Here is an 8,580-nt window from a genome sequence, read left to right as displayed (position 1 = left end):
GGACAACCGCGGATTGTTGTTTTTGGTTTCCTAAAGAAGACGGACGGTGGTAGCTTTGAGACCTTTGAGTTTCTCCGTTGGACAATAAGGTTTTGTGTTTCGGCCAGACCCCGTGGGAGGAGAATCTCAAAATTAGGGTTTACTTGTTGGGTAAGCTTTAGAAGAAGGTCTGTTTTTCTGGGGCAAAATTTGGTGGCGTTGAGGCAGCAGCACAAGCTTTAGCTGGACTTGTCGGAAGATTGTTACATACACTGATTGAATCTATCTCAGATTAGGATTTTACTTGTATCTCCTTTTGAAGGACTGTTCTCATCCGGAGGTGAAAACTTATGGCTGATAATAAGTACAACGTTGAGGAAGCAGAGGCTTTGGCCAAGAGAGCCTTGGTACACAACTCTTTCCCCAGTTTCAATACTTTCTCCTTCTTTTATTTTTTGAAAAAAATCAGATTTTTAATTGTTGGGTTTTGTAAAATTGTTTGCTTTTCTTCAGCAATTACCAATTTCACAGGCGACGCCGATCTATGAGCAGCTTTTGTCACTTTATCCCACTTCTGTAAGTTCCCCATGAGTTTGCTTCCGCGTATTTTTGGGTTTGGGGGTTAATTGTGCTGAAAATTTTCCGGATTTATTGTGAGCTCCTCTGTAGGCGAGATATTGGAAGCAGTATGTGGAGGCACAGATGGCTGTAAACAATGATGATGCTACGAAACAGATATTTAGTCGTTGTCTGTTGACCTGCCTTCAAGTTCCTCTCTGGTATGAGATCCTTTCCCTTTTTCTTTTAACTCGTTAATAAGATACAGTCAATATAAGATCTTTTTCTTAGTCATTGTTTCGTTGTAACTCAAACATCTTATTTCTCTTAGGCAATGTTACATTCGGTTCATCAGAAAGGTCTATGACAAGAAGGGAGCTGAGGGTCAAGAGGAGACCACAAAGGCTTTCGAGTTTATGCTTAACTATATCGGTATTGCTTCTCTTCAGGCGTTTGGCTCTACTTTCATCTTTTCAGTCTTGTGTACATGTCCGATAAGTAAAGGGAATAATTTCGCATACCTTTGTCTTGACATAATTGTATAAGTAATACTGTTGGGAGTTGATTTTACATTAGATTCTCCAGTAATGCTGATTGAAGGCATGATATAATAGCTTGGGATATATGCTGACTGTAAAGGATATGCGTGTTACGTTGATTAAGGTAGATAGAAGCATGTCGTGTCGCAAATTGTGGTGTTCATAATACTTGAAATCCTGAAAAAAACTTTGTCCAATCCTCTAGCTCTGTTAATAAACTTCTTGTATGTTCTTATAAGTGGCATTAAAATTGTGGTATGTATTGCTGATTGATAGTAATGTCCTTGATACTATACCATTTCTCTAAGGACTGACCACTACCAGCCAAAGAGAATCACATCATGGACTTTCACTGTAGTATAAATATATGATAATGCATAGAAGATGAATCAAAAAAACCGTTTCATATGTCATATTGAAGTTTCATAACATGTGAAAAGGAACAAGGGATTCAACAGAATAAAATGAACGTTTGATTCAACAATTATGGCTTTGCATCCATTTAGAGCTGTAGTTTCTCTTGAATATGCCAACACAGAAGATAACTTGGCACTACTGATGCTCGTTTATTTCGTTGTATGATCTCCAGGGACAGACATAGCATCTGGACCTATATGGACCGAGTACATTACCTTTCTAAAATCTCTTCCGGTTCGTTATATCATTCTCACTTTGTTCTTGATACTTTTTTTATTGCAGAGAAACTAATAGATTCTCCGCAGGCTCTTAACTCCTACGAAGATTCGCAACGACTCCGAAAAGTGTATCAGAGAGCTATATTAACTCCTACCCACCACGTTGAACAACTTTGGAAAGATTATGAGAACTTCGAAAATTCGGTTAACCGTCAATTGGTAAACTTCTAAGAAAACTTAAAATTGTGTGGTTTCTTATTTTCATGAATTTTTAGTGTATTAGCAGCAGGTTCGAAATTCTTTCTCTTTGTTTAATTGATGGATGGTCTTATCTGATCATTTGAGCAGGCAAAAGGACTTATAAATGAGTATCAACCAAAATTTAACAGCGCAAGAGCTGTATATAGGGAGCGCAAGAAGTACATTGAAGAAATTGATTGGAACATGCTTGCTGTCCCACCAACAGGATCTTCCAAGGTAAAGAATTTCTCTTCCATTTCTTGCTTATCTTTTTGAATTCGACGATGTTGGATATATTGAATCATAAATTTGAAAGGACATTATGAGCATAATTTCACGTTATGAGATCAGGTTATTAAGATAGGAAATACATATTGAGCTATAAGTTCTTTCAGATTTCGATTGAGCATCATTTGCTCACTGTGGTACTTTGCGCTGTCTTGTGGTTTTATGCAGGAAGAAATTCAGTGGGTGGCCTGGAAAAAGTTTTTATCCTTTGAAAAGTAAACCCCCAAAATATCATCTTACTCTTTTACTTTAATTTACTTTTCATTCAGTAATGACATACATTTTTACGTAGCTGCTTAGCCATTTTTCATCACAAAGGTAGATATTATTATATGGCAGCAGTTAATTGGTCCCTTGGAATAATTTTGGTTCTGTTCGGTGTACAACTAATGATGAGACTTTTTTTTTTAATCTTGTTCTGTTTCTTATTTTGCTGATTAATTTAATCTTTATAGGAACTAGAAACCTGAAGTGAATATTATCCAGTTGCATTCAACTAGTGATGATTAGGTCTTATGCATATTATTCTTTAACAAGTCCTTTTAAGTTATAACAAGCTTCTAATACAATTGTAACTTTCAGAGGAAACCCTCAAAGGATTGACACGGCCTCGTCAACTAAGCGGATTATATTTGCCTATGAACAGGTACGGGAAGAGTCAGTGATATGCTCTTGCTGAAGTTTAGGAGGATTTAATTTCTTAATTAGCTGATTATTACTTTTATTTTACAGTGTCTGATGTGTTTATATCACTATCCTGATGTATGGTATGACTATGCGGACTGGCACGTAAAATCTGGTTCTACAGATGCCGCAATCAAAGTATTTCAGCGAGCCCTTAAAGCCATTCCTGGTAATTCTAATCTATCCTTTATTTCTGTTTGTCTAGGAACTATTAGTTGCTTTATGGAGGTTTGACTATGACTCTTTGCTAACCTGCTGGCTTAAAGTTTTAATCTTATCTTCTATCTACTCTTAAGAAGTCTATTCTATTTGTTGTCTCCATTCTGCATTCTGCATTATGCGAGTCTTTTATATATCGTTAAATGTTTACATTGCCCGCTTTCTTATGTCAGATTCAGAACTGTTGAAATATGCTTATGCCGAGATGAAGGAATCTCGTGGAGCAATTCAGGTTCTTGTTCTTGCTGCTTGCTTCTCATTTTCTAGCTAGATTAATTGTTCTCGTACTCTCTGCTTATAGTTTTATGATTTTGCAGTCAGCAAAGAAATTGTATGAAAGCATTTTGGGAGCTAGCACAAACTCTTTGGCACATATACAAGTACGTATACTGAACTTAGGACTGCTAAGATTGACATAAAAAAGCATATCTATGCTTTTCATAGTTACACGCTGACTATTATATTTTTCCACCATGCTCATGCTATTTGTAGCTTCTCTCCATCTATATCCTCATGTATAATTCTTTTCACTTTTTAGAATGTTTCTTTTCTCTCGAAACTTTCTCATATGATATACTTTTATATTCTTTTGCAGTTTCTTCGCTTTCTCCGGAGGGCTGAGGGTGTTGAAGCTGCTCGCAAGTACTTTTTAGATGCTAGAAAATCTCCTAGCTGCACATATCATGTGTATATTGCTTTTGCTACGATGGTCTTTTGTCTTGACAAGGATCCAAAGGTGGATTTTCTTTCCCACTATGTGTTATATGTGTTATTTCGAACTGCTTTTTTTTGTTTGGCCTTGTTGGTATATAAATAATTGATTATGAAGTAAGTAGTGGTCGCTCAGTCAAGTTCACAACCCACTCGTCTTATTTTCCTCTTAGTTCTTTAAGTAAGCCCTGAGGCTTTTGTGATAATAAAGTCAAAACGATTTGAAAATTGGGGGTGTTTTGGTTATTGATGCACTTAATCTCTTAATTTGTTCGCAAAGTACTTTTATTTCTCGTATATTCATCTTTGTCTTGATTAGTTCGAATCATTAACAGAAAACTTACACGTCATTCTCGAGAAAAATATATAAATGTAGCATCTGACTTCAATTTCGCTTCACAGTACGGCTTATGTTTGTATACTTATGCAGGTTGCTCATAAGATCTTTGAGGAGGGATTGAAACTCTATATGAGTGAACCTGTTTACATTCTTGAGTGAGGGTCACTGCAGCCTTACTATTTCATTTCTTGAAGATATACTTGAATCTCTTCTTTTATAATGAGAAAATAATGAGCTTTAGGGCCTTCTCAGATAAAATATCCTCGAAATTGTTTTTCTCTTCTAAAGTTACCTGAAACAGAATTTTAACCCTTCTGGTTTTGCTTCGCATTATAGGTATGCAGATTTCTTGACTAGATTGAATGATGATAGAAATATCAGAGCTCTATTTGAGCGGGCTTTAAGCACATTACCAGCTGAGGAATCTGCTGAGGTACGCTGATACTGATGTTTTCTTCCTCAAAGCCATTAATTAACGCAGTTTTTGTTCATAAGCATGAAAAGAGACACTAGGAAAATAACCAACCTGCTAATGAAATAACCGAGCAACTGATTTGATTATAGAATTTCTGAATGCCTAAATATGATGATGGTTTAGCAATTTAGGGTGTAGTCTTGATGTACATCAGAGCCTTGTGAACAGTGCTGGGATGACAGGCATTTAAACTTACAACTGAAATAGTCCAATATTATTGCCTAGTTAACATGTAATAATGTTGGAAATCCTAATACAATAAAGACGCCAATTGAGGGCAGTAGGTTACACCCTAGTGCTAATTGCTTTCTAGGATTAACTTTTTTCCTGCCATTTGTTTTGCAGGTCTGGAAAAGATTCATACAGTTCGAGCAAACATATGGAGATCTTGCTAGCATTCTAAAGGTAGTCAACTCAGAGTGTTGTCAACGTGTAGTAGGAAAGCGAATATAGTTAGCCGCCTGTGTTTAAACATTTTTTTGTAGTTCTTTTGGTTGAATTCGTTGTGACGATGACAAGTTTGTTGGAGAGTCCCATTATTTATGTCTATTGCATTCTGGCTTATCATTGCATGGAAGATCCTATAAAATGCTGACACTTTCAAATTATTGCTAGAATAGTCTAGGACAGAGTGTGCATCATAAAAGAGAAATTTGATAAACTATGATGGGCCCAGTATCAAGTGATGTTTTCTCTGAGATATTTCTTTACTATGAAAACCTTGTTGTAGGTTGAGCAGAGAAGGAAAGAAGCACTTTCTGGAAAAGGGGAAGAGGGATCTACTCCTCTAGAGAGTTCACTTCAAGATGTTATTTCTCGGTACAGTTACATGGATCTTTGGCCATGCAGTTCTAAGGAGCTTGATCATTCAGCCAGACAAGAGGTATGTCACTTGCAATAATCACAATAAGCCCGAATAGCTACTGATGATGGTGCTAGTAAGTGCTAAGTACTAAGTACTAATTCTTACCGATCAATGTTCTCGCTATAATAGTTGCTTGTGAAGAATCTGGATAAGAAAGTAGGGAAGACAAATCTACCTCATGGTCCTGCAGCTATAGGTCTGTAATTATTTAAGTTTTCTGGGTTCTATATTATGAACATTGGTGATCGCTGAAGTAATTAAACCGCCTTGTGGGCTGACAGGTAGTGTAGCTTCTTCGTCGAAAGTTGTTTATCCAGATACATCTCAGATGGTTGTTTATGACCCGACAAAGAAATCAGGTATGTGATTACCACTTTGCAGTTTGGACCATCATTTGGCTGCATGATGAATTGAATTGTGAGCTAAATCTGAACCATGCTTGATTTGACTGTAGATTTTGCTAGTTCTGCAAACCCAGTGTCCGCTTCTGCTTCGAACACCTTCCCAAACATTGTGACTGCGACTACAACTGCAACTGCTACTGCAACTCATGGATCAGCCAGCACATTTGACGAAATACCAAAGACTACTCCACCTGCATTGTTAGCGTTTTTAGCTAACTTGCCTATTGTTGACGGTAAGTCTCTTTAAATCAACTCCAAGTTGTTCGAATTGAGCACCTGAATATGTTTCCACTAACCAACTAGGTTATTACTATCCTCTCAATTATCAGGTCCAACACCCAATGTGGATGTTGTTCTGTCGATATGTTTGCAGAGTGACTTACCAACAGGTCAAAATGTAAAGCAGAGTTTCGCTGCTAAAGGCAATGCTTCAAGTCAAAACGATCCCTCGGGTCCAACCCGCAGTGGGTCTCAAAGATTATCAAGAGACAGAAGAGCTACAAAGAGAAAAGATTCAGACAGTAAGTTATCTTTGCTTATGTTTATGTTCAAATATATATAATTTATGGCTCATGGAAGTGAATCATTTATGCCATCAGTCAAATGGTTGGGACTTAGTAGCTGCAGATGAATATAATTTCTCCCTTAGAACGACCATTGTAAATGATTGTTAGTTGTCTTACTCTTTATCTACGTCTCGCTATTAACAGGGCAAGAAGAAGAGGATACAGCAACTGTACAAAGCCAGCCTCTGCCCACAGATGTTTTCAGACTTAGGCAGATGCGTAAAGCTCGTGGGATCTCAACATCATCGCAGACACCAACTGGTTCCACGTCGTATGGTAGTGGCTTCTCTGGCGAGCTTTCCGGTAGCACTGGTTAAAATATACTGAGATGGGGAAATTCATGCTTCTCTTATTCTTGTAAATTATTTCTCCGAACAATTTCAACTTATGAAATAACAAATTCATGATGCTTCTCTTTTTCTTGTATTTATTTCTCCCAACAATTCATTCAACTTATGAAATAAAATAAGCCTCTTTGGATAATATACAGTATATGTTTCTCATATTTTCTCAATGATAGTTACATTTATATTAGTGGCCTGGCAGCTTGTTTCTAAACCTTCATACATATGTCCCTTCTGTTTCAGCAATGAATCTCAAAGAACAGTAAACTATGAACATGCAAAATCCAATACTACTGATCTGAACCTGAAGTGCTTCTTACAAAATCTTTTAAATCAGTCAAAAGTTTCACCACATCTCTCATGGATGGTCTGTTCTCCGGCCTCTTGTCTGTGCACCTTAGAGCCAAGTCTGTAACTTGGATTGCTTGTTCCCTAAGCTTCGTATCCAGAAGCTCATCCACAAGTGTTGGATCAACGATTGGACCAGCAGTATCATCGTCATCTTCGTAGCTACTTAATACAGATCTGACCCAGCTCACGATATTGGTATCCTCCGGGAAAGATCTGTCCACTGCTCTCTTTCCTGTTACCAGCTCGAGCAAAACAACTCCATAACTGTAAACATCTGATTCCTTGCTCCTCACTGTCTTGTAAGCATTTTCTGTTTGATAAAAAAAAGAAGGTTCAGAGCATGTATAAGCTAACGGTGACAAAATGCAAAAGTGTTATGCTGAGAAGTAAGCGTACCTGGTGCAATGTACCCGGTGGTGCCTGTAACGGTGGCAGTTGAAACCGTTGAGTCATCTAGAATCCGAGACAATCCAAAATCTCCAATATGAGGCTCCATATCCAAGTCCATCAGTATGTTCTCTGGTTTGATGTCGCGGTGAATGATTGGTGGATGACAATCATGGTGTAGATAAGCCAGTCCGTGTGCAATCCCAAGGGCTATGTTGAACCGTGCAGACCAGTCAAGAATGGCTTCTCCTTGATTACGCCTGTGCAAAACGTCATGCAGGCTTCCATTTGGCATGTACTGATACAGCATTAAGCCATCTTCTTTCCTCATCCAAAATCTTTCTAACCGAATGAGATTTCTGTGCCTGACTAGCCCGATTGTTTCAATCTCCCTCTTCATATTTTGGTTTGCGCGTACGTGTTCCGCAAAGTTGAGTTTCTTCACAGCGTATTCTTCGCCTGACCCTAAAGAGGCTCTGTAAACAACTCCATGGGCTCCTCTTCCAATAATGTACTTGTCATCTAGATTGTCAGTGACTGCAAGAACTTTGTTCAGCAACAAGGATATACCTTCTTCCTCGGCGAGTACATTATTAGCATCTTCTTTCTTGGCTCCTCTTTTGCAGCAGCGGAAAACCAAAACCAGCGCAAAAAGCAAAGCCAATACAGATATAAAGGATCCAGCTGCTATAAGGGCGATCTTCCAAGTGCTAAGTTTGGCTTGACCTTTGCAAGATTTTAACTCGTTGCGGGTTATGGCACTTGCTGAGTAAGGAGGTTGAATGCAGAGGTCTGGATTTCCAGAAAACGTTGAAGAATTTGATATCAGATTTGCCGGTATTGGACCCTTGAACTGATTATGCGAGACGTCAACCTGACCCAAAAACTTAAGCCTTTGAAGAACCGATAAAGACCCTGTCAACTTGTTGTTGGATATGTTGAGTCGTTCAAGATTGATAAGATCCCCCAATGCGGTTGGAATCTCACCTGTAAAG

The 8,580-nt window shown here is 38.1% G+C and overlaps 2 protein-coding genes across 2 annotated transcripts in view; one reads left to right on the top strand and one right to left on the bottom strand.

Annotated features, from left to right (window-relative positions):
- Positions 1 to 6,986, top strand: LOC104775888 (cleavage stimulation factor subunit 77-like). Its single transcript, XM_010499846.1, has 22 exons — positions 1 to 386; positions 493 to 555; positions 649 to 758; positions 869 to 969; positions 1,666 to 1,727; positions 1,799 to 1,930; positions 2,060 to 2,188; positions 2,408 to 2,454; positions 2,822 to 2,885; positions 2,972 to 3,092; positions 3,316 to 3,374; positions 3,460 to 3,522; positions 3,738 to 3,878; positions 4,284 to 4,348; positions 4,530 to 4,626; positions 5,014 to 5,073; positions 5,399 to 5,551; positions 5,663 to 5,729; positions 5,815 to 5,892; positions 5,988 to 6,170; positions 6,267 to 6,458; positions 6,648 to 6,986. Exons 1-22 carry the CDS (start codon positions 330 to 332, stop codon positions 6,818 to 6,820), a joined length of 2,217 nt encoding a protein of 738 aa, XP_010498148.1. The 5' UTR covers positions 1 to 329; the 3' UTR covers positions 6,821 to 6,986.
- The window catches only part of LOC104778761 (leucine-rich repeat receptor-like protein kinase PEPR2), a 4,864-nt gene continuing 3,267 nt past the window's right edge, over positions 6,984 to 8,580 (bottom strand). Inside the window, exons 2-3 of the mRNA XM_010503200.1 lie at positions 7,595 to 8,578; positions 6,984 to 7,508 (exon numbers count right to left, since the gene is read on the bottom strand). Coding sequence (XP_010501502.1) covers positions 7,138 to 7,508; positions 7,595 to 8,578 — 1,355 coding nt within the window. The 3' untranslated portion in view covers positions 6,984 to 7,137. The remainder of the gene's footprint in view (positions 7,509 to 7,594; positions 8,579 to 8,580) is intronic.

Source organism: Camelina sativa, chromosome 3 (assembly GCF_000633955.1).
Source record: "Camelina sativa cultivar DH55 chromosome 3, Cs, whole genome shotgun sequence".
Taxonomy (NCBI): domain Eukaryota; kingdom Viridiplantae; phylum Streptophyta; class Magnoliopsida; order Brassicales; family Brassicaceae; genus Camelina; species Camelina sativa.
The sequence above is the reverse complement of the archived record's forward strand: the minus strand, read 5'-3'. Positions and strand labels throughout refer to the sequence as shown.

Bases quoted from the DNA above. Each gene is read 5' to 3' on its own strand.
- LOC104775888 (XM_010499846.1), top strand. From the start codon at position 330: ATGGCTGATAATAAGTACAACGTTGAGGAAGCAGAGGCTTTGGCCAAG. The intron at 2,455-2,821 runs GTAAACCCCCAA...TGTAACTTTCAG, and splicing joins AAGTTTTTATCCTTTGAAAA to AGGAAACCCTCAAAGGATTG. The intron at 5,074-5,398 runs GTAGTCAACTCA...ACCTTGTTGTAG, and splicing joins ATCTTGCTAGCATTCTAAAG to GTTGAGCAGAGAAGGAAAGA.